General features: G+C 47.6%; 1 protein-coding gene across 2 annotated transcripts; it reads right to left on the bottom strand.

Annotated features, from left to right (window-relative positions):
* Positions 1 to 2,857: 2,857 nt before the first annotated feature.
* Positions 2,858 to 22,491, bottom strand: LAS1L (LAS1 like ribosome biogenesis factor). 2 transcript variants are annotated; one of them, XM_055338649.1, is made up of 13 exons: positions 22,169 to 22,491; positions 21,321 to 21,446; positions 20,291 to 20,360; positions 19,421 to 19,502; positions 18,300 to 18,584; positions 17,777 to 17,823; positions 16,827 to 16,936; positions 14,933 to 15,018; positions 14,014 to 14,220; positions 13,523 to 13,670; positions 8,066 to 8,553; positions 5,131 to 5,281; positions 2,858 to 3,221 (listed from the first exon to the last, which is right to left on the bottom strand). In XM_055338649.1, exons 1-13 carry the CDS (start codon positions 22,357 to 22,359, stop codon positions 3,089 to 3,091), a joined length of 2,124 nt encoding a protein of 707 aa, XP_055194624.1. In that variant the 5' UTR covers positions 22,360 to 22,491; the 3' UTR covers positions 2,858 to 3,088. The 2 variants fall into 2 exon arrangements, with proteins under 2 accessions (XP_055194624.1, XP_055194625.1); XM_055338650.1 differs by lacking the exon at positions 22,169 to 22,491 and adding an exon at positions 14,506 to 14,556 and having other exon boundaries at positions 21,321 to 22,159.
* Between the last annotated feature and the right edge of the window lie 624 nt (positions 22,492 to 23,115).

Genomic DNA, 23,115 nt, shown 5'->3' with positions numbered 1-23,115 from the left:
TAGAAGGTAAACTTCTGCCCTTGTAGAACAAAATGAGGCAGAGAAAACAAAAAGCACTAAACAAAAAAAAATCTTGTATATCTCCCAAAATGAAGTTGAGTATGTTGAAGGGATCTAGAAGTGGAAAATATATCTAAGACCTGTAATTGCAGAAATATGAAAGTCAAAAAGGAAGAAACTTAAAAATGAAGAGGTGGTAAAATACTGTAGTTAAGGTGGAAAAAGAGAAAAAAATGGAAATTTATACTCTGATATAAAGACGAGTTGTATTGGAAAAAAGAAAAAAAAGGAAAAAGGATGGGTACCTTTTAGTTCTATATACTGTAAATCCCTTGACTTCCCCTGGAGCTTTCCAGAGCTGCTTGGTCAAGAACTTGCTGTTCCCCTGTCCTTCCAGCTGGTCTTCTAGGGGAGGGGTCTGCTGTGCTGATTCTCAGGTGTCTGTGCCTTGGTGGAGATGCTTCACCCCCTGCCAGGTGCAGGGCTCAGTGGGAGCTGTTTATCCTGTGAGGTGTTTTTCCCCTGAAGGCCCCACCTCTCCCAGGCACAGGGTGAAACAAGGAGAAAAAACAATGGTGGCAGCCAGATTTCCAGCTCTGGATTCAGCTCTGTTAGTAACTAAGGCAGTCTCCCAGTCTGCACTGGCCTAGGTGCTCCCAGGCCGGGGTGGGTATGCTGATCTGCACAGCTTGGGGCCACCCAGTGGCAGGGGAGTCCTTGCTGTCCTGTGTCCTCCCTACTTCCACCTGTCTCAGGGGGAGTGCAGGATCCTGGGCTGTGTCTGCTTTAGCGCCCTGGGATCCGGGGCCCTGTGCTGCTGGAATCGTGCTCCTGGGGTGCGTGGCTCCTGAAGGCAGCCAGGCGCAGCCACCTCTGTCCAGGGCCACCTGCCTAACCGACTGGCTTCTCCCAGATGCCCTGCCAAGTGCATGCTCTAGCCCTTTACCAGGATCGGCCCACAGTTTGTGGCGAGCTTTCCCCTGGGCACACTTCCTCTATTATTGACCCCGGGAGACTGGAGGATTTACTGCCCCTCCTGCAATTCTGCTCGATTTCTCTGCCGAGCAGTTTTCTGTCAGGGAAGAATCCGGTGTGGATTTTTAAAGTTCCCGCTTCTCCAGGGCTGGGATTTCCTGTCCTAGAGGCTTTAGGCAGGCTCTTTGTGGTGCCCCTCCCCCACTGATTCTTTTTTTTTTTTTTTCTGCCTTCCTACCTTGTTAGAAATGAAAACCTTTCTCTCTGTAGCGTTCTGGCTGTTCTCTCTTTAAACTTCAGGTCAAATTCGTAGGTGTTCAGGATGGTTTGAAAGTTATCTAGGCAAGTTGGTGGGGCCAGGTGAGTTGAAGACCTCTACTCCTCCACCACCTTGCCCCATGTCTCTGGATATCAATACATTTATACAATAGATAAAATCCAGGCTGCTCCAGAGAAGTGGTGGAGAGGAACCAAGTGTTTGCAGCAGCCATCTCCATATGGAGCAGATGCTGAACTACCACCCAGAGTATGTTTGCAAATCTCTTGGCTATATGTGCCCTAGATGCTCTGAGGGCAACTTGAACTCTGATGTCCCAAGGATACTGAAAGACAGCATCTGCCACTGTGGCAGGAATGGGAAGATTTGGAGGGAAACTGTGCTAACTAGTGCAAGAGACTGCTCTACCCATGCCTAATGCTTGAGTCTACATATAGGAAATCTTAATCCTATTGGGCTGTTGGACTGATGGATCCCTTTGATAATCTGATTAAGTCTGTGGGCCAGCTCTAGAAAAATTATATACACATACCCACAAAGATATTCAGGATATCCTTTAAGGGGTGTTGGGAACTTCCTGGGGGTTCTACTTCAAGTTAACAGTTGACTGGGCTCTGACATGATGTTTCCCTAAATTTCTCCTTGGCATTTTCTTAGTCTAAGCCCTCTCCTTCCTTTCATCATTCCTTAGCTCACCTATTCCTTGGGCCAGGTTCTTATCTGAAATGCTGCCTAGTTTTATCCCTTGTTTCCCTTTGGGGCCAACATGGTGCTACAAATGCCCACTTTATTTCTTGTTTAGCTATTACTCTCCCCAGAGGATGGATAACACTGTAGCGTCTTGACCTCAATCAACCTTCACCCTGAAAATATAACCCTGAGAAAAACAAAGAACTTGTGGCACAACAGAGGTCTCTTAGGGTACTTAGCAGATCTTCAGGTTATGACTGGTGAATTTGTCTTTTCTCACCAGGTAGAGGGCTCTAAGGAATATAAACATTTATTCATCCCTGTCTCCTGGAAGCTCTGAGCTGGCAGAGTAGGCACTCTTGAGTATCTGACGAACTGGGTGACCACAGAGAAGGAGCTCTGGATCAGTTCATAAGATTTTTCTCTGGCTTCAGTGCCTACCACAGTAAAGTCCACTCTATTATTTCTAGGCCAAAGGAGTGGGGAACAAAACAACAGAGGTTTCTTTTCGTTTTTCAATTGCTGTTTAGTGCCCAATGAGGGTAAGCAAGGAAATGAGCCAAAAGCCTGCTAGGTAGCATCAGGAAGCCTGGGTCTTCCCATTGTCAGTGAGGTTCTGAGCAGATTCACCAGATGCTGGCTGGGCTCTATAGCGATGCCTGTCTTCTGGAACCCAATGCTTCTAAGTGAGCGGCCCCCATTCTACAGCTGAAAGGAGTGAAAGTGGTTTGAATCAGGAAGTATGAATGGGGCCTGGTGGTGAAAACAATTAGGGGCAGTGGGCCCAAGGGGCCATAGGACCAAGCTTCTGCTTAAAGTCCTATTATGATCCCAACTTCTCCAAGGCCCCCCAGAAAAAGGCGAGTATACTGATCTGCCCCAGCACATACTCTCTTATTTTACAAACACCAAAACTAACAGTTGCCTGTTTATTGTTTTTTAAAACAAAATTTAAAAACCCCAAACATTCAAAATTCCATGGTGGCAAAAAGCTGAGCTGATATGGCTGATGTGGGCTGTCTCCCAGGTTGTTTAATGGAGCATCAGGTGCACTGGCGGGGGCCAGGAGTGGGGGGGGACAAAAGAGGCAGGGAATGGGCTGTTTTCCCAGCAGGGCTGGATAAACACTTTGCAACAGAGTGGGTGTCAGAAGAGCTGCAGGCCAGTTTTGAGTCCATGCAGCTGGCCCTGGCTCCAGAGAAGGCCCTCCAAGTTGCTGCTGCCATTGCTACTGTTGCTACAGTTGTCACTGCCCACGCCACAGCTCAAGCCAAGGGTGCTGTAGAGAGAGAAGAGGGTTCAGTCAGGGAAGGAGGCAGCTTTGGACTCTGGAAGGGTTAAGGGTGTTTGACTGATCTATGTCTATGGAAAGAGCCTACCCTCCTGCTTGGTTTTACAAAGACTATGGAGGAAATCTGAGAAACTACTTCAGATGGGCCCCAGGGGTAGTTCTGCCTTCCCCTCAATTGAGAGGAGGGAAGGACACTTTTCAAATGAAGCTTTATTCAGAGCCCTAGTATATAAACCAGATGAAAGCAGAACTATTTGGGTCAAGGCAGAGGGGAGGGCCCATACCACCCCACCACAGTGGCCAGCTTAACAAGTCTCTTCCTAAGGTCCTAGATGTTGGGGTCCCAGAGGACCCAGGCTGGATCCCTCCCACCCCCAACAACTGGTTAAAGGGTCCAAGGCCAGCATTGGGCTACAGGGCTAGGCCCAGATCCCACCCCAGGATTGCAAGATTGCTCTAGGGAGAGAACTGCCCTCCCTGCCCTGGTGCTGCTCAGAACACTCTTGCTTCCCCCTGCTTCCTGCATGTAAAAGGTCCTTCCAGGTAGATGAGGGTGACAGCTGAGAGCAAAGCCATCATCCTTCCCATCAGGCAGATCCATGGTTACACTAACTGCAGCTGAAAAAACCCTTAGAGATGATCCAGTCCCATTCCCTCCATAACCCACCATCTTACAGACAAGGGAACTGAGGCCCAGAGATGAAAAGGGACGTGCTCAAGGCCACATAGCCAAGTCAGGGATAGAGCTGAGACAAGAAGCAAGAGTGGGCATGCCTGCTCCAGCAGAGGAAGCCTCCCTACTACATGGGATGTGGGAACTGGGCTGAATCGGCTTCCTTCTGGAATTAACAGCTCTACCTGCCCATACTTGATACTCTTATGCTCATCAAGACAGCCGTACCCAAGATGAGAGGAGGTCTCTCAGACACATGGGCCCCACACCCAACTACAGACCACCTAGTTTCCCCAGCTGCCTCCTCTCTTTCTCCAAGAGGCCTGCTGCCCCCGTGACCTGTTAAGACAGAGAGTCTATAACACTGCCTTGGGCCTGGCCTGCTGCTGGGTCCTACAGCCCTTTCCCTGAATATCCAGAGGAAGAGGGGCTCATCTCCCAGGGAGTGGACAGGCACACAGGGACAGACTCAGTTTCAGGGGCCCACAGAGGTCATTCTTTTGTACTCACAGGATTCTTCTGGTCACAATGGCCCCACATTCTGGAATGTACAGGCCCTCTCGATGGGCTCCTTTGTGTTACCAGCAGAGCCCTTCAGTGAGGGCTGCTTGGTTCCTGGCCTCCTGATGACCCAAGGGCTCCCATGCCTGTGGTCCAGAGGCGAGTTTCGAGGGAGAGCATGGAGCCCTGGCACAGGCCTTGCTACCAAGATGCCTGGACAGTGTCGGGAGGCCTACTGATTACTCTGTGCATTTTTGGACAAATCTCATCCCCTTTCTGGGCCTTAGTTTTCTCCTTGGAAACAGGAGGAAGTTGGATTACAGCATTCGTTCTTGACCTTTAGGGAGTGGTGGACCCTTTAGAGAATCCGAGGAAAGCTATGAAACTCTCTCCTCCCCAAAATGTGTGCACACATACTCTCTCTCTCTCTCTCTCTCTCTCTCACACACACACACACACACTCACACACACTCACACACACACACAGGATGCAATCTGAGAGGGGTTCCAAAACAGCTCTTGTGTGGCTACCTCAATGCGCACGCCCTCAACTAGGGACTGAGAGTCCTGGCAAGGGCCCAGCCAGTGACTGGAGCTTACACATCACTTAACCACTGACTGGGGAGGAAGTTACCTTCCCTACCCATCCCACTTTGTGTCCCTCCCTACCTCCTTCACGAGGCAGAGAAAGGGGTAAGACATCCTGCTGCCATTGGCACTCACCCAGTCTTGCATGTTGGGGGTTCCAGCCGCTGCTCTAGCACAGGCTGGTCCAAAAGATACATGGTGTCATAATTCTCCAGCATAAGCTCTGCTGGATCCTCAGTCTGACCTGGCATTAGGCCTAAGGGAAAGGTATTCCATCGTACATCTTCTGTGGAGCAAAGGGAAGAGGCAAGAATAGGCTGATTAGGTAGTTATCAAACTGGTGTCTACCTGCCCACCTCAATTAGTCTGCTCAGCATGGAATTTCTATGTATGTCCAGCCTTATTCCTGTCTGCATCATTTCTCATGAGCTCCTCTCTTTGCGTTCCCCACCCCTTCCATACTCCCCTATTCACTCTTTGTTGCCCTTCTTTCCCTCCATGTGTTTACACACACCAACACATGCCACCACAACCCATCCCAAGTCTATACATGCCATATACACAACTACAAACATATTTGTTCCTCTCAGCTCTTTCCCACTTCCCCAGACATGTCTTCAACATAAACACAGACCTGGCTGTATCACTGCCTCAACCTTTCACCTGCTCTATTTCTATACACACATATATCCTGGAGAGTCTGGATGCCCCAGAATTCTCACACCTCATCCCTAAACCTCAGAGAATCTGAATTACCTAGATTTCCTGCACATCTATAAACAACCACCACCCCCAAAGTGTCTGAATGCCATTTATTTCTTAGTGGCCTTGCCTTGAGAGATATGCATACACCCACATAACACCTCAGGGTGGACTCTCTCTCAGAGCTATTATACCCCCCTGCCCCCTGTAAGGTCTTATTGCCCCAGATGTACACACAAAGAACATCTCTTATCCAGGGAAGGACGGTCTTACTGCATATCCCACTCCCCACTGCCACCTAAGTATACACGCATAAAAACACACAGACTTCCATTCGATGAATATTCCCAGTTTCACTCCCTGCCTCCTATACCTCTGATTCACAGGCATACAAGCAGGAAATCTTAATGTCCCTGTATCCCCACATACGCATATGCCCACACAGAAGCAGCAATGGAAAGAAGGGAGAAGAAAAGACTTTAATATCCTAGCCTTTCCACCTTTATAAACCACTCTCTTACCACCCCACAAACATTTCACTTTAGAATGAACCATATCAGGCACTTCCCAACCCTCCATCTAATCAGTTAAACACTCTCTACATAGTATTATACTAAACCCTCATTCCCATCCTTATACCAGTACAATCCAATGTTTTGAAGGAAAACTTTCATGAGGTCCTCCAACTCCCTGGTACCCAAAAAATTTTCACTGTCATAATGTCCCTGGCATTCTGGAAAGTATCACCCATGGATTAGTTTTTCAAGTTACCCATAGAACCACTCACCCTGACCCTTTTACAGGAAGAAGTTGTGCCTATCTCAATTCCTTTTGTTGCCCTATTAATACAAAGATACCTTCGTACACAGGGACTACATCCCCCATGTCTGTCACTGACCTGACCACCCTCCCTCCCCATCGCTAACATCCCCAACCCTGTCTGCATCACAGACCCTGCCTCTCCAACCTGACATCTATGTACATGTCCCTCAGTGACAAGAGAGGCTACTTCTATGGCTGTCTCACTGCATGTTCTTACACTTTTCCATATACCCCCTACTTCTCATTACTGCCACTTCTCTTCCTCAGAGATACCTCCTGGATCCCAAGTCTCAGCAACACTGCCTCTTCTTCGAAAAACATACATGACCCTGTGTACATTTATGCACAGATGCATAGTGCCCACTTCATTCATATAACTTCTTTCGCAGCCCTTAAACTCTCTCTCTCTCTCCCTCTCTCTCACACACACACACACACACATACACACACACACACACACACACACACACACACACACACAATCTGCCTATGTCAATGCCTTCCCATTCAATATTTACAAAGACCCCAAACAGCCCTCCTTTCCTTAAGAGATTGCTCTGCTACCATGCTTTGGTATGTCCAGCACATGCAGGCCCGCACACGGACATAAAGCACTCAGTGCCTTTATGCCCTAGCTCTTCCACATACATGTCCACAAAAGGACAAAGGCTCTACCTTTGCCCCTAAGTTCTTTTGTTTCCTCCCCTCTCTCTCCCTATCATTCCCTACCATGCCCACCCTACGCCATACCTAACCCCAGCCATTTTCTTTCCTCTTTCAGGTTTCATCATACACTGCCTCCAGTGTGTACACATACACACATGCTCCCCACCCCGACACATACACCATACTATTCATCCCTTCAGGATCTCCCTGCCTTAAGGTTCCTGTTCCCCAACCTAAACAAAGGCACTCTAAAATACATCCCTTAAGAGGAGCAGATTCACGTATCCCTACTTTATCACCTCATCTTCTCTATTCCTCTCCAGGTTTTGTCTCACTAACTTGTATGCCCACCTAAAAACCACACTAATCCTTTATTTTCACTCTTCTGGTCTCCCTTCCACTTCCTCTAATTTAATACCCCTGGTTTCCTTTTCTCATAAACACAGCAAAATCCTGTCTCATCACCACCCAGCCTCCATGTGTACACACATATTCATTCACATACACATAGAAAGCGTTACTGTCTCTCTGATCCTGGATCACTGTGTGCAAAAAAACACATGCAGAATCACATATATCCACCCACTTCTTGCTTTTTCCTTTGTATTTTGTTGCTCAGTGCCTACATCCACACCATCCCCGGTGGGGCACTCTGCATGAAGGAGCCAATAGCATGACAGTTCTTAGGGCTCTGAAGCTTACACACTATCTTAAAGAGGAAAGCCAAGTGTCATCCACACACGAGGTTGCCTCCCAGGCTTGCCTCATGCTGGCCACCTTTTGCTACTTCCCATCTCTTCTCTGGGGTGGAGGGAAGCCTTAAGAGCCAGGAAGAGAGGGAACACTGGTGAAATAGAAAGTAGGTTATCAGGCTGCTTACCAGAGCTAACTTGCCATGGAGAGCCCTGCAAAGCTCCTCTTTTATGGGCCAGGAGTCTGGCATTCTCAGCAGTGGGAGATTCCTCCTCAGACAAAGGCCCGACCTCCATTCTATCTTCTTCCTCCTCATCATCTTCATCTTCATCATCATCTTCATCCTCCTCCTCCCATTTCTGGTCATCATTTTCCTCTTCTTCCTCCTCCACCTGATCTTCCAGATCTTTCTCATCCTTTTCATCTTTCTTGAGATCATTTAGGCTGCCATGTTCCTCCTGCTGCTGGGTTTCTCCTTCAGTTCCAAAGATGGAGCCAGCTGGTTTGAGGCTCCAATACAGGCTGTCCAATGTGTATGGAGACTTCCCAATGGGGGAGGCCTCTGAGCCCTCCTGTACTAGGCCTTTTTCTCCAGTCTGGGTATAAATGGAACAGATGCGCAGCAATTTCTCCTGCTCCTCAGCTGGCAAGACCTGTCCCATGGCTTTGAAGACACTGAGAAAATGGAGGAATGGGGTAAGAAAGATTCAAAATCTCAACTCACTTTATACCCCAATACTCCACTCTCTTGAGTTTCCAGACTTGCGTCTGAAAGGCAGTGCAGAAGAGCAGACAGAAACAAACACGACCAGGACCCTGAACAAACTCTGTGATTTATCTCTGTGGCTCACTTCTATTCTCAGTAAAATGAGGATAATAATGGCACCCGACTTATAGGGTTGTTGGAAAGAGTACATAAGTAAGGTAGCTCACATAGAATGGCTGGCACAGTGCCTGGCACGTAGGGAGTCCGCATGCAATAAATGATAGCTATTTGTCTGTACTAAATGCTATGGAAATACACAAACTAGCCAATAGGCCAATAAGATTGGACATGAGAATGGCAGATCCATCTCTTCCCTTGGCCTAGCTGAGGGATTTGTCCTGAGCATCAAAGATATGCCTGGAAATGCATTGGTCTCCTTTTGCATGAACACAAAATGTGATCCCTTTCCAAGGGCAATTATAGCCCAGCCTGAAATGGAGGAAAAGGAAAAAAAACTTAACAAGACAAAGCTAGATGTGGAAGGGAGGCCAGATGAGCACTGTGGACCTTGGGCACTACAGGAGCTGGGGAGAGGCAGAGGGTACAAGGAGGGCAGGAGAGATCAAGGGAGGGCTTTGTGCAGAAACAAGAGTGAGCATATTGTACTGTGTACATGTAGTGGGAGTAGCCTTGGATACAGGGTAAGGGCTATCCTGGGGAGCTGTGGGAGGAAAAGAAGACTGCAAAGGTTAAATATGTGTGTTGGGGAGAGGGGGTCACCTGACCGGCTCTAAGCACAGGTGATAGCTGCATTTCTGAAGATCATCATGGTGCCCATGTGGAGGATGGCTATGTGGAGGATGGCCTGGATGGGGCAGCCAGGGGGCAGGGAGACCAGGGAGCCAGTGAGGGTTGACCTAGGGAACTGACAGTGAAAATGAGGGGGAGAAGCTGAGGTCTTGGTGACTGGATGGTAGGGGTCAGGCAGAGGGGAGTTAATGATGGTAACAGTGTGCACACAGAGGATGGTACTGACAGCAAAACCACCAACAGACACAGAGCCAATAGGAAGGAGAGCTCCTAGGGAGGAAAAGGGTGAATACTACCTGTACAGCCTCATGTAGAACCAGGCACCTGGTCACTGCTGGAGGCATGGGTGGAGTGGACAAATAGTTTCTTTCTAGGTGTACTGAATTTGTGAACTGTGGGTCATTCATGGAAGTTGCCATATGCTAGGCAGGCTCTCTGGCCACATATGGTTGTTGGTCACTGGGGGTAGGGCTGGGGGCTAGTGAATCTACTGGGAGACTCTTTCTGCAGGGCTAATTTTATATTCCAAGGGGACACTGGCTCAAACTGAATTGATATTGGCTGGCTAGGGGAAACTCTTGAAAAGTTTTCAGCCTTTTTGGAGAAAAAGCCAGAGAGATGCTCACTGTGGTTCAATAGTATGACTAATAATAAATATTTCCCGGTACTTGATATTGGCATATGCTGTTATCACCACTGTTTATTACCCACTCACTATCTCAAGCTGTATAGTCTGACCATTGAAGTGATACAAATCTTGAAATACATCCCCTCTTTGGGTTTGCCTGGTCACAGGTCAGGCTATAGGAAAGACTGTGGATTTTGGACTCACAAAACCTGTGCCCGATTCCTCGTCCCACTGTCAACAAACTGTGTGACTTTTGGATAAATCACTTCACACCTTACTGCCTCAATATCTTTCTTATCAAATAAGGATACAGTATCTCCACCTCCAAAGACTACTATGTCAAATGAAATGACTTCTACAAAAAACACAGCACCATGCCTGACAGTTGCCAGTGGTATCTTTTATTTTTTCTTCTGGGGAAAACAAAGCCAGATTCTCTATTTGCCTAATAACACATGCTTTTCACAATCATGCAATTGAATGGAACATGGTAGAAAGAGCATAGGAGTAAAGACAGGAAACCTGGATTCTGGCCCTAGCTCTAACTTACAGACTTACCACTGACTTACCACATAATACCCAGGGTAATCCTGTGTCTCAATCTGTGTAATGGGGTGATTAGGATTAGATTCACTGATTATTTGGGAAAAGTAGAATCTGTGCACAAAGAGTCATACCCAAGTAAGCCGCTGCTACTGCTGGCATGTGTCACATCCCTCTGGTATACCTGGATTGGGAGAAGATCTCTGTGATTCAGACTTCTCCAAGACCAGCAGCTTCCACTCTGCAGGCACTTAGGATTGGAAAGTACCTTGAAGGCCACCTATCCAAACCTCTCCATGCTGCTTTTTGCATACCCCTACCCCATTACATTTCATTCCATAGTGTTTCTAGGCTTTGGAATTTGTGTTTTTTTCTCCTCCTGAGATTGCTCAAATGCCCTGTCTGTCATGTTTCCCTGACCCCTCCACATCTTTTTGGTTCTCCCAGTTTCCCACCCATCCATATCACTTCTAGTCTAGAGCATACACATTTGGAGATCTGGCTGTTTGGTTCAGTTCTATCTCCTGGAGGTCTTGCCATGGCTTACTTTTTTCTCTTATAAGCTACTACCATGCCCCTAATGCCATCAGGATTCAAGAAAGACTTTCTGACTCTAGGGAGAGATAAGGGTATTAAGAGGATCTTGGCATCCAGACTCCCAATTCATTCAGTCCCCAGACACAGAGTTAGTTGCCACCAAAGACAGCATTGCTGGCAATGAGACAGCAGAGTTCAACGATGTTTACTGAGATCTGTTTAGGCCCTAGATTTGTGTGGTGGTTTAGGGCACAGATATGGCTAATACACCGCCCTTACCTTTGAAAAGCTAAAGTCTGATAGAGGGAAGGAGACACAATGGGAAGTAGACATGGCAACACAAAATCTCAGATTTGGGAAGTGCTTGAGAATCAACAGCATAGATAGTGATACCACCAAGTGAGATAGGGAGCAAAAGAGGAGGATCACTTCGGGATTGGGGTTGGGAATAAAATGACCAATTCTCTTTTGGTCACAGTAAAGTATCTGTCATTGGACGGGGAGTATTGGACGGGGAGATGTCCAATATACAGTCAAATACAAGAGGCTGAATCTCGGGGGAAAGGCCTGAGATAGATGAAAAGATGTGTGCCTTGGCACTTTATAGGAACTAGGAAAAAAGCACAGGCATTTCAAGGAAGGAGTGGTAAATAGCCATTAATGCAGCAGACACAGCAATGGACAAGGGCTCACTGGATTTGGTAATTAGGAGGTCAAAGCAGTTTTTTGGGGAAAATGCCTAATTGCAGCAGGATGAGGAATAAGAGGGTAGTGAGGAAATCAAGACTGTTGAGTGTAGACTATTCTTTTAAGATGTTTTGATGGTGGTGGCTGGGAGAGGAGTGTTATGCTGCTGATTAACCAACATGGGAATGCAGGGTCAAAGGAGATTTTGCTTATGTTATTGCTGTTTTAAGATGAAAAAAACTGAGGCCTGTAAGTTGAAGAATAAGAGGCAGTAGAGCAAAGGAGAGGTGGGGGTGAAGCCCCCGTGATACTGGTAGAGGTGGCTCCAGAGCAAAGGTGCAAGAGGAGGCTTGGAGGTGGGGGCAAGGCCATCTCATCCTGAGACTGGCAAGATGGTTAAGTGTAGATGGAGTTCAGCTGACGAGGACTGGACCACAAGTTGAGGAGCCCTGCTGGATGCTCAAGGAAGCTAGGGTGAAACGGGAGAGGAAGAGGGGCTTGAGGTGAGTGGTAAAAGTTTAGAAAAGTCAGGAAACAGAAGAGAAAGTGGGCAGAAAACAAGTAAAAAGTTCAGATAAGCAGAACTGACGCCTGGCCTGAGATTAAGAATCATACCTCTGTAGTAGCAGCAATCCGCAGTACTATGTGGTTTTCCCCAGAAGAGTTCAGCTACCCAAGCTAAGGAGTGGAGGAAGCAGAAAGGGGAGGATCAATCCCAGCTCAGGGGTTTGCAAGATATGTCAAAGGATGGGCAGAGCTGAGGGTCCAGATGGTGAATGGTTGAAGTGATCAACCACAGACAGGATGGAAGGGAAGCAAAGTTGAGGGAGAGGGTAAATGGAGGGATGGAGATATGGATGCAGGCAAAGAGCTACCTTCATGAGATGCAAAGGTGAGAAATGGAAGGACAAGAGGTTATGATCACTGAGTGGGATGCTGGGATGTCAGGTTTCAGAGGTGGAGCAGCTCTAAGTGATGGAAATGAAATGGGTTGCTGAGTGTAGTGGGAAAGGAAAGTCATTGGAGTTGAGGAGCTGAAGAATCTCAGATGGGTCACTTGAATCAAACAGATATTGCTCCAGAAAGCAGGAAGATAACTGCGTGCTAAAGGTTTCTATAAATATGAGGAAAGTGGCTTGGAGTCAGAATATGACAGAAAAGGAAAGGAAGACAATCACAGATATTTACAGGAACCAGTACAATATTCAGTTTGACCATAGCACCCAGGGTAGATTGGGTAAAGGGGAATCACATGAGGTATGGTTACCATGATAGGTTGGGGCAGAATAAGAAAGATCTTTGAATGTTAGGCTAAGAAGCCTAGACTTCATCAGAATGGCAATAGGAAGTCACTGAAAGTTAGTGAGCGTCTATGAGAGGTACACTTTGGGAAGATAACAAAGGAGACAGCACTGGGCTCAGGGTCAGAAGACTGGTTTCAATAATAAACAGTAGCTACCATTTATTGCGCAACTTTGTACAGGCCACTGTGCTAAGCACTCTGGGGGTGGGAGGGCATCATCTCATTCATTCTCATACCGGACTCAGTTGAGTCAGGTCTTAAGCTGTGTGATCTTAGGCAAGAATACCCTACCCACCCCCATCTGGGACTCAGTTCTTCCATTGGTTAGTAGGAGGGGAATGGGACTCAAAAGTCCTTGCAACAGCCCAAATCTGCCACTCTAGGGCTGTGTGGCCTCACCCTCTTACCAGATGGAATTCAAGAGACTTACAGCTGGAGGAGTTGGGAGCTGGCCCAGCAAGGTGAACCCAAGCAGGACTCAATCACCCGGGGCCAGTCAAGGGAGGCAGAGCAGTTGAATAGCCTCCAGCTCTTTCTTGCTTCCCACTGGCTTGCAGAAAATCGGCGGGCATTCCGTCCTGAGAGAAGAGAGAGTCTGAGGAGAAGGAACCAGTAAGCCCTCACCCAACTTTGTATCTTTAAAAGCTTGGCTCTGTCCCTCCCCACTCTCCCAGACTCCCCACTCTATACCTCCTGAATGCTCAAGCATTTAGGCCTTTCTGTCCCAGACCAGTTTACTTGGCTCTGAGAAAAAAAAAGTGGAATATTTGTTCACTGCTACTGTGGGGCCCTCCTGGGCAAGCCTAAACCTTTAACATGGGGCATGTCTACTTAGTGCTATTCATCTCAGAGCTAAGGACAGTGACAGATGCTCCTGCCTGGGCTGTGTTAGGACCTGAGGCTAAGGCTAGTCTCCCTCACCAGTCTTGGTGTTAGCCACAATCAGTTCAATGGTCCATCTGAGGATGTAGGTGGGCCGGATTCCGCTGTCCCCCAAGACTGGCAGCTCAGAGAACATCCTTTCCAGCAGGGCCTGTGTGAAGGTCTGGGAGTGCAGGCCCCTGAGCAGGGGCTGCCAGAATTGAGAGAATGGCTTTGGCACCAGGATGTCATTCAGGTCCATATTTTCTGATTTGTGAGGGATACAGGTTGATGGAAAGGGGAGTCAGGAGCCAATAGAAGAGAAGGAGGGAAGAAAGAAGCAGAGGGGGAGAGAAGATGGGAAAGAAGGGAAAAAAGAGGGAGAAGGAGGAGGACCCACCAACAATAGAGTTGCCACCACAGAACAGAAAGAGAAGAGCAGAACAGCAAGCAGAGGAACCAGTTAGTATCTGGCAACCAAATGACTCAAAACGAAGTATTAAAAAAAAAAAACCAGCTCTGGTTCTAGCTTCAGCTTTGTCAATAACTCACTGTGTAACTTTGGGTCAGTACCTTCCCCTCTCTGGACCTCAGTCTGCCCATCTGTAATATGAGGATGTTGAACTAGATGACCTCACAAGGCCCTCCAGTTCCGCTGTTCTAGCTCTCTAAGCAAGCAGCTAAATCACAATTAACATAACAAAATAATGGCATTAAAACTCCCCCACATCCCAGTCCACCCCAGCCAATCCCATCCCACTTCATGTCACCCCACCCAATTCCAGGCCATCTAAGAGTAGTCCAGCAACTGAGTAACAGTGGAGATACCTGTTCTGCTCAGCTGAGATAGGCTTCCAGAGACTATGGAATGGCACTTAACAGCCCTTGCCTCCCAGTCCTGAGCCACTCAGCCTAACCCTGGTATTTTTGCCCAAGAAACACAATACTCCAAGACTAAAGTGAGCCCCTAGGACCATACCTTCATAGTTTATCTGCAAAGCTGCCAACTGCTCAAATGTAGGGATGAGAAAGCCATCATCCAGAAAAGCATCCAACACAGCCTCCCTGCAGAAAGAGGACACTTAATTAAGTCAATTGAGCAGACAGAAGACCCTCTTCTACTCCCTTACCCACTCCCAAGGCATCTTACGCCTCTGACTTAAGTGGGCACAGCAGCATGGTGGAGGTAGGAATGAAGGCAGCTCTGACAGTTGGATCTCAGGGCTCAGCTTTCTGGGGCAGAGGCTGGGCCAGATATTGGGATCAGTGAGTTTTGAATAAGCATTTACCAAGCACATGCTTATCTAAGGCCCATAATGAGGGTAGCAGCAGCTCAACAAGCCTGAAAGCACAGATGGAGAAAAGGTGCCAGGGTGATGCCTAGGGTCACAGGGCCAAGGGCTTTTAGACTTTAACTATTACTCAGTGTCTGTTTCTCTTGACAGTCTTCCAGTCTTTTACCCCTCCCCTTTTTCTGGGTTACCCTCTTTCAGATCCTAGAAGCAGAAACTTTGGTGACTCAATTGCTGAAGCAAATATAATCCTTATTCCTAGGGACCCCAAGAACACAGAAATAAGTTACAGAGGTTGAAAGCATAGGCTATAGAGGTAATTCCTCACCTCATGTAGCTCAAATGTGGGGCCAGTACGGGAGTTGTGGGCCCACCCTTGCATTCCCTGCCCTACCCCAGGAAGGGAAGTGCTGATAGACACTAGCTGTCTAGTGACAGCTAGCTGTCTTCTCCAGAGCTAGCAGGTCCCCCAAGAGAGGCTCCCCCAGCTGACCAGGCCTAGAGAGGGAACATGAGCTCCCAAGGGGTCTCAATGGCCAGAGGCATTGTCAAATCATGCTGTCATGCTTAGATCCCTCCCTCCACCAGGTTTGAAGTGGAAAGAGTTGTCCTTTCATCCATCTCCCACCTCTTCAAGTCAGTATCCAGAAAGAGCTGCCTGCTCAGCATAAGCAGGCAGACAGTACTGTACAGAAGTACAGGGAGAGTTGTCCCAGCTGCTGAGGGGGCCTTTGCTAAAGGGTGCTAAGAATCCTAGGGTGGAAAGACACTGATAGAAACATCTTTGGAATTAATAGTATCCTGGGAATGAAGACGACTCTGGGCAATCCCAAACTGCACTGTAGGCTCTCACTCAGGCCCACTCTGCCACCTATACGACCTTCCTAATCTGCTCCATCCCAGATTTCTTCCACTGTCTCCCTAGTTTGGAAAGTCTAGCAATGCCTCCATTGGTTCTTAGTGGAAGGTCCCCCAAAGCCCTTTCCAGCTGAATTTAGGTAGCAAGACCCAAGACCTAAGAGCTAGGGAGGAGATGAATGGATAGATTCTGTCTGCTCTAGATGGAACTAAGCACTATGGGGTGGGGGGGGGGGAGGCTCATGGCCACACAGAGCAGGGAGGTACTTACTCTTTCAAAGAGCCACACTCTGGATAGCCTCTCCTTTGTTCTCCCAACCAAAACTATCCAAGGGACATGATTACTCCCCATGTGCAGTTCAAAAGATCAGCAGCACTCACCTTATTTTTTACCTCAAACTTGGACAAGGACTAGATAGTGAAATGGTAAGGATGAAGAGCTTTTCCTCCCTGCCCAGAGCTCCATATACCATTGGACAGAGGAACAAATCTAACCAGGGAACTGATGATAGCAGACAGTCCTGTCTCTGGCCATTTTAGTGACTCAGAGTAGGCAATCCCTACCTGGTAGCTGGCAGGGCAAGGGGGAGGGTCATGCAGAATTTGGGTCACTCTGCAGGGGATCAGGATTATCCCTGAGATTTCCTTACAGGTTGGCAAGCTGGGATATGGAAGCCTACTTCAGTGAGGCTGCTAGAGTAAACAGCCTGATTACTTACATACCTGTTTTCACATGTAATGCCCTTGAGTTCTGCCAGGATGCATTCTACAGGTGGAGATAGGTTGTTCCATGCCTTAATAGCCTGAGGTAAACGCCTAAATTTCTCCAGCACCTGCCAGCACAGAAGTTACTATCAGAAGGCTGGTTCAGCCAAGCAACCCTCTCCCACCCTTCAAGGATCCCTTCCCCTAGGACCTCTTAGCACCTCCCTTTTTTGCGATAAGGCAGGGCATACAAGGGTGGGCCCACAACTCCCTGACTTGGCCCCACATTAAAAAAAAAAATATCCTGACCTTCAAATCCCAGACTTTCTTCTCTTCTTCCTCCTCCCTCCCTACCTCGAATTCCTTATGGCTCCCAATCACCAGATACTCCAATACTAAGATGTCCAGTGGGGGCATTTTGTTGGAATTGGCCCAGAGACCCTTGGGTCCAGGAATGAGGGGAAGCAACGGATTATGGAAGAAAGGAAATCAGGAGACCAAGATTCTAATTCTAGTTCTATCACTAATTGCATATGTAACCTGGGGCCAGTCCCTTCACTCATCTGTGGTTCAATTTCTTCATCTATGAAAAAGAAGAAGTCAAGCTGAATTATTTCTAGGCTACCTCCCTTCCTGCTAAAATAGCATCCCCTTAGGAAAGTTCCTGGGTGCCATCTGCTTATCGGCTGCAGTATTGCAGGACCATGCAACCACCTATACCCAGTTGTTCCCTACCACCCAGTTGGGCACATTATCCAGACTTCCAACATCTGTTCTCTTCCATTGGTGTGGAGGATCAGCCAAATTAATTCTGCTTCTCTTGTCTCCTTCCTAGTTTCCCCCTCTGGGAAGTTCCCTCAAGCTCTGCCACTTTTCTTTGAAATTCCTTCTCAGGACTTCTCTCAGGAAGCTGGCAAGAGGGAAGAAATGGCTGGGGCAAGTGAAAAAGTCAAGGGCACTTTTCTTACCTTAAACTGTTCCTCTTCATATAATACCAGCAGTTCTCGGGCTCTTTCTGAAAACGGAATGTGGAAACAGATAGGGCATCCCAGCTCTCTCTTCCTCATGAGATTCTGAGGCACTCTCACCTCATTTCTTTTTTTTAAGATTTTATTTATTTATTCATGAGAGACACAGAGATAAGCAGAGACATACGCAGAGGGAGAAGCAGGCTCTCAGCGGGGAGCCTGATGTGGGACTTGATCCCAGGACCCCAGGATCATGACCTGAGCCAAAGGCAGACGCTCAACCACTGAGCCACCCAGGCACCCTTCACCTCATTTTTTTAGTTGTAAATTGGGAACTAGAATTCTTGCCTCTCCTACTTCACAGAGATCAAGGGAAATGGTTTGTGAGAGTAATTATTTTAAGCTAAAACTCACCACAACCCCAGAGGAAATGCTGAGCCAGGGAAATAACCAATGTTAACCTTAAGTCTGTCTTCCAGACTCATGGGCCTCTCTATGACCCCTCCCACCTAAGGACACCTACCATATAGCTCTTTATGTCTCAGAGCCTTTTCCCAATGTGAATCAACCTCTTTGCTGCCTTCGCTGTCTCCATCAACCCTGACATCCAGTTCTGCACCTTTCCCTTTATCCTTAGGCTCTGGTCTCTGTTCTACAATGTCATCAACAACAATGTTTTTATCTTCTTCCTGGTCTTCTTCATCTGTCTCTTCCCTATCCTCCTCCAGCTCCCAGGTCTCTCTCAAGCTGTTTTCCAGTTGGCGGCACCAATAGGTCTTCTGAAGCCAGTCCAGAACAAAATAACAGCCTAAAGGAGGGGAGGAAGGAAAACAATATCATAGGAGTAGCCACAGGCAAAGAGCTCCTAGCAGGCCCCTAGTCTCCTCTTAAAAGCTTTATGGGAAGACCCTAGGGAAGAGGATTGGCTCCAAGAAGGCACAAATCTCAAATATCTAGAAGCAGCCTCTCTTCCTCCAGGTTCTCTCTCTGTTCTTTGCTTTCTTGTGCTCACCAGTACCTTTCCTAGAAGAAACTAACATCAGTATTACAGATGGGGTGCCAAAAGTAACACAGGGCTGGCAAGTGAAGAACAGGGATCCAGGCCCACTACCTAATTACACGGCCTTTGGCTGAGTCTCTTCCCTTTTTTAGATCTCAATTTCCCCACCATGAAGGGACTAGGCTGAATCAATTGGGATGGGATGTCTAAAGAACTCCTAGGTTCATGACATTTGATGGCTCACACCTCTCAATTTGCTCCCTACTAACCTCTTTAGCTATAAAGCTTAAGTGGATGCCAAAAAATGCAGTAATCAAGATATCAAAACAGGATCAGAACAGTGTCCTGCCAAGCCATATTGGAGTCTGAAGCAAGAGGAAAAATCACTAATAGTAATTCAGTTTTTACTTAAAATTTTGGAATTCTGTTCATTGTGGGTTTTTCCACATTAAAATGTTATTTATCTTGATTACTGAACTTTTGACACCCCTTTAAAGTTTGTGCCCAAGACAAGTGCCTTACTTGCCTCACCCTAGTTCTGGCTCTGACACCACTTAGAGATCCTCCTCCCTCTCCCGCTACCCACAGTGCCACCCAGCCCAGGCCCTTTGGCTTAAGCTATGACAGGTATACTCCATACTCACCTCTGCGGCAGTCATTTAAATGGGGCATTTTCTTGTGGGTCAACTCATGGCGAAGTTCAACAATCCAATCTGGAATGTTTACCTGATAGTGAGTATGGGAATTAGAAAATATTAAAGGTGGAAGGGACCAGAGAGATAAATTAGACTGGCCTCACCATATTTTATGGATAAAAATATTGAAGTCCTGAGGAGGTTCCACTCTTTGTGGCAGGGCCAAAATTAGAAACCAGGTCTCCTTATTCTTTTTACTGTTCTGTTGAGGTGATTTTAAAAATCAAAAAGATAGCTACTTCCTCCAACCACCCTCTCCCAACACAGATATTCCTGTGACTGAGCATTAACAATCACCTCCAGCCTTTCTCTGCCCTGTCTATCAATCCCAATCCCTGGGTACCCTTTATCCTTCTTCCCTCCCTCCCATACCCTTTTTCAGGAAGTTTCTCTAGATAGTTGAGAACCTGCCTGCCCTCTGAGCTTCTACACACCTCACATACTCAGGGCAGGAATATCAGGCGTTTTCATCCTGCTCCACTGAGTTTGTCTCCTCCCTCAGACTATCAGCTCCCCAAAGGCAGATACTGTGACTGCCACTTTTTTCCTGTCCTCACCCAGTGGAGCATTCCAGTGCCTCAGCTTCACTGGCCTACTCCCAACAAGTTGAAAAGGCCAAGCCACTGAAGACAGTAGCCATGAGCAAGGGAGCAAGTCTGCTTCTGTAAGCTGGAGGCTGAGGCTCTGAGGTTCTTGCTGGGCTTGGCTGGTAGTGGTGGGATGAGCTAGTCTTAATTGTGTGCTCATATCACCCTATGCCCCATTTAGTGAGTCCTCCTAGGGAGAGAGGACTGAGCAAGGCCGTTTTACCATACACACCTCCTGAGCCAGGAACTTGAGAGGGAGCTTCACAAACTTTGTCTTCCTCTCCGAGATAAGATTCACAAACCTGGGGTTGGGGAAGAAATAAGTGGCACAACCCAAGGAACTGTTTTACTCAAACACCTTGTTGTGTTACTGACACCCTGCATTTCTACAACCTTTCTACTAACTGTTCTGTTCTGTTCTTATGACTGGTATCAGCCAGAACAGGAATATTTGCCCTGTACTAAAGCCACATAGGTGAAGAAAACACTGTTCTGGCCTTGAAGAGGTCAGTCTAGGATAAATAATAATATAATAAAGCATACTTCACTAGATTATATGTTATAAAGGCTAAAACAAAGGACTACCTACACCAAATGATATGGGGAGCACACCTAAATGATGGAGAAGGTAAGAAGAGCTAGGGAGGGCCTCAAGGCACACAAAATGAACAATATGAGATGAGCAGATTTTGACACATGAGAAAATTCAGTGGCAGCCTTTTTCCTAATGTGTATGAAACAGCTATAACTACTCTAAATCACTTTGTTAGTCAGGAACTCCCAGGCCAGGTGTCCACTTCAACTCAGCAACTTTTCAGTGATCATGAATAGAAAGGGAAAATTATTGTGCTACGTAAAGATGGGAAAAGGGTTGAAAAATCCACATTAAACCATGGCCAAGGACACCAGACTAATCAGAAAAATTCTTCTGGGTAAAAGAGTTAAGGGGGAAGGAAAAAATCAAATTATCAAAACTGGAAGAGACTCAGAGATCACTTGGTGTAAACCGCCCCCACCCCACATTCCAGAAAGAAGAAAAATGGAAGGGAGAAGGCTCTCAGGGGGAAAAAAAAAGAGGAATGTGTGTTGACAGGGAGTACCAAAAGCTGTCAAGTCAATCACAGAGTGACCCATACAGAGGGACATAGGGGCTTTTTGCTTCAGGTAGCACTTAAAAGCCAAGCTTTGCTTATCAAGTGCTACCCCCACTCCCCATCCCTCAACCCACCCCCACTCCCAACCCGTGCCCCTGCAAGTCTTACCTGACCAATGCCATTCCATAAAGCAGTCTAAGTTCATCAGTGCCCAAGCCACCAGTTACATCCATGAGCTTACAGCGTACCAGGTCAGCAGTAGAAGCCACTGCCAGGGGGAGTTCGTTGCCTAACCTAAAGAGCCACAGTCCAGCACCATCATAGCGGTCCTTCACCCTGGTCCACCCTCCACCTCAGAATCTAGGTTGCTTTAAGTTATTCCAATTACATAACTGGCTGAAGAGTGCAGGACAAGACACACATCAAGAAAGTGAGAAGAGGGAGGATAACGTCCCTGGGATCCAATAGTATACAGGGTGTGAGAGACTGGCCAGGGTATACAAAGGACACCTAACTGCTAGTCAATCAACCAACAATTAAGTGTGGACACACCCCCTTTCTTTCACTCTAAAACCTTCAATTCATTCAGCTAAAGAAGACTTCATTCTTTGCTCCCAACTCAATCTTACCAAGTGGACTGAGGTGCTCCCTTCAAACAAGGTTTTGTTAGCAAACACCACTGCCTTCCAACCCAATTCGACTCAGAAATCCACCCCAGAGTGTTAATCTACTCCTAAAGCCCGGGTTCAGACACCCTGGTCCCTCTGGCACCTTCCCCAAGACAGAAGAAGGTAAGGGTTAAAAGCTCAAGGATTTTAACAAGAGGGTGGTTGAGGCACACCCACTTCCTCTTTCCACACCGGATTAGTACAAAGGATTGGCAATGACTTTCCCCCAGGCCCTTGGAAAAGGGGCAACGCCCAAACCCCCTTTAAGGGCTTTAGGCATTTCGTAGATTGAGGAAGAGGTGAGGCGCCACCAGCACGCAAATAGGACGGCTGAGCCTGGAGTCTTACCTACTCCTCCACACGGTGATGCGGTTCAAGGCATACCGCTGCAATTTATGGTCGTCACAGAACAGATACACCGTCACCTGATCCCACTCGGCTCTACTGAGCCAGGCGACCACGATACGCTGGGCCCAAAGTGGCGACGACCCTTTCTCTTTAACGCACTTTCCGCACCACGCACTCCACACGCGATCCATCCCCTGAAGACCTACACCTGGCTGGGCCCCAGATTCCCACCGGACACTGGGCTCGACCGCAGGTCTTGAGTCGCAGCACTTCACACAGCTTTCAGTTCAACGTGCTATCCTCACGCCAAACCACCGTTGTGCCAACAGCCAATGGGAGAGCGTGACCCAGACGCAAACCCGCCTCTCTGCGTTAACGTGGCAAATCGGAGCACGACAACCGGGGACCTATCTAACTACAAATCGGGGGCACGTCTTTGCCAGCCGGAAGTGCTCTTTTCTCAAAGCAACCGTGCGGGCTGCAAGCGTTCAGCCTCAAGGTTCCGGTAATCTCCTGGTTGCTAACGTGCTTCTGTCCCAGACCCTGAGGACGTGTCTAAACTGTGGGAGGAGACAGCCCGGTCGCTCAGCGGTTTAGCGCCGCCTTTGGCCCAGGGTGTGATCCTGGAGACCTGGAATCCAGTCCCCCCTCGGGCTCCCTGAATGGAGCCTGCTTTTCCCTCTACCTGTGTATCTCTGTTCTCTGTCTCCCATGAATAAATAAATAATATCTAAAAAGAAAAATAAACTGCCGGAGGAATTTCACTTTGCACGCCCTTTGGCGGGCAGGGGAGTGATCATGGTTGTCCTGTGTACTGAGAATGTGGTTTTAAGTATGTTTTCATTGCCATGAATCAGCACCTGATCCAGAAAAACACTATAGACACTAAAGCAAGACTACAGAGCAAATATTGAAATATTTAAAGTTGGATTTAAAAATCTGCTAGT

This window comes from Nyctereutes procyonoides, unplaced genomic scaffold (assembly GCF_905146905.1).
Source record: "Nyctereutes procyonoides isolate TBG_1078 unplaced genomic scaffold, NYPRO_anot_genome, whole genome shotgun sequence".
Taxonomy (NCBI): Eukaryota; Metazoa; Chordata; class Mammalia; order Carnivora; family Canidae; genus Nyctereutes; species Nyctereutes procyonoides.
This window is presented reverse-complemented; position numbering and strand designations above follow the sequence as displayed.

What these genes read in the sequence shown, in the direction of transcription:
- LAS1L (XM_055338649.1), bottom strand. Translation starts at nt 22,359, where the DNA reads ATGGATCGCGTGTGGAGTGCGTGGTGCGGAAAGTGCGTTAAAGAGAAA. An exon ending in TATGGAATGGCATTGGTCAG is followed by an intron (nt 20,361 to 21,320) that starts GTAAGACTTGCA and finishes CCCCAACCCCAG; the next exon opens with GTTTGTGAATCTTATCTCGG. An exon ending in CCCCCAACATGCAAGACTGG is followed by an intron (nt 3,222 to 5,130) that starts GTGAGTGCCAAT and finishes CTCTCTCTACAG; the next exon opens with CACCCTTGGCTTGAGCTGTG.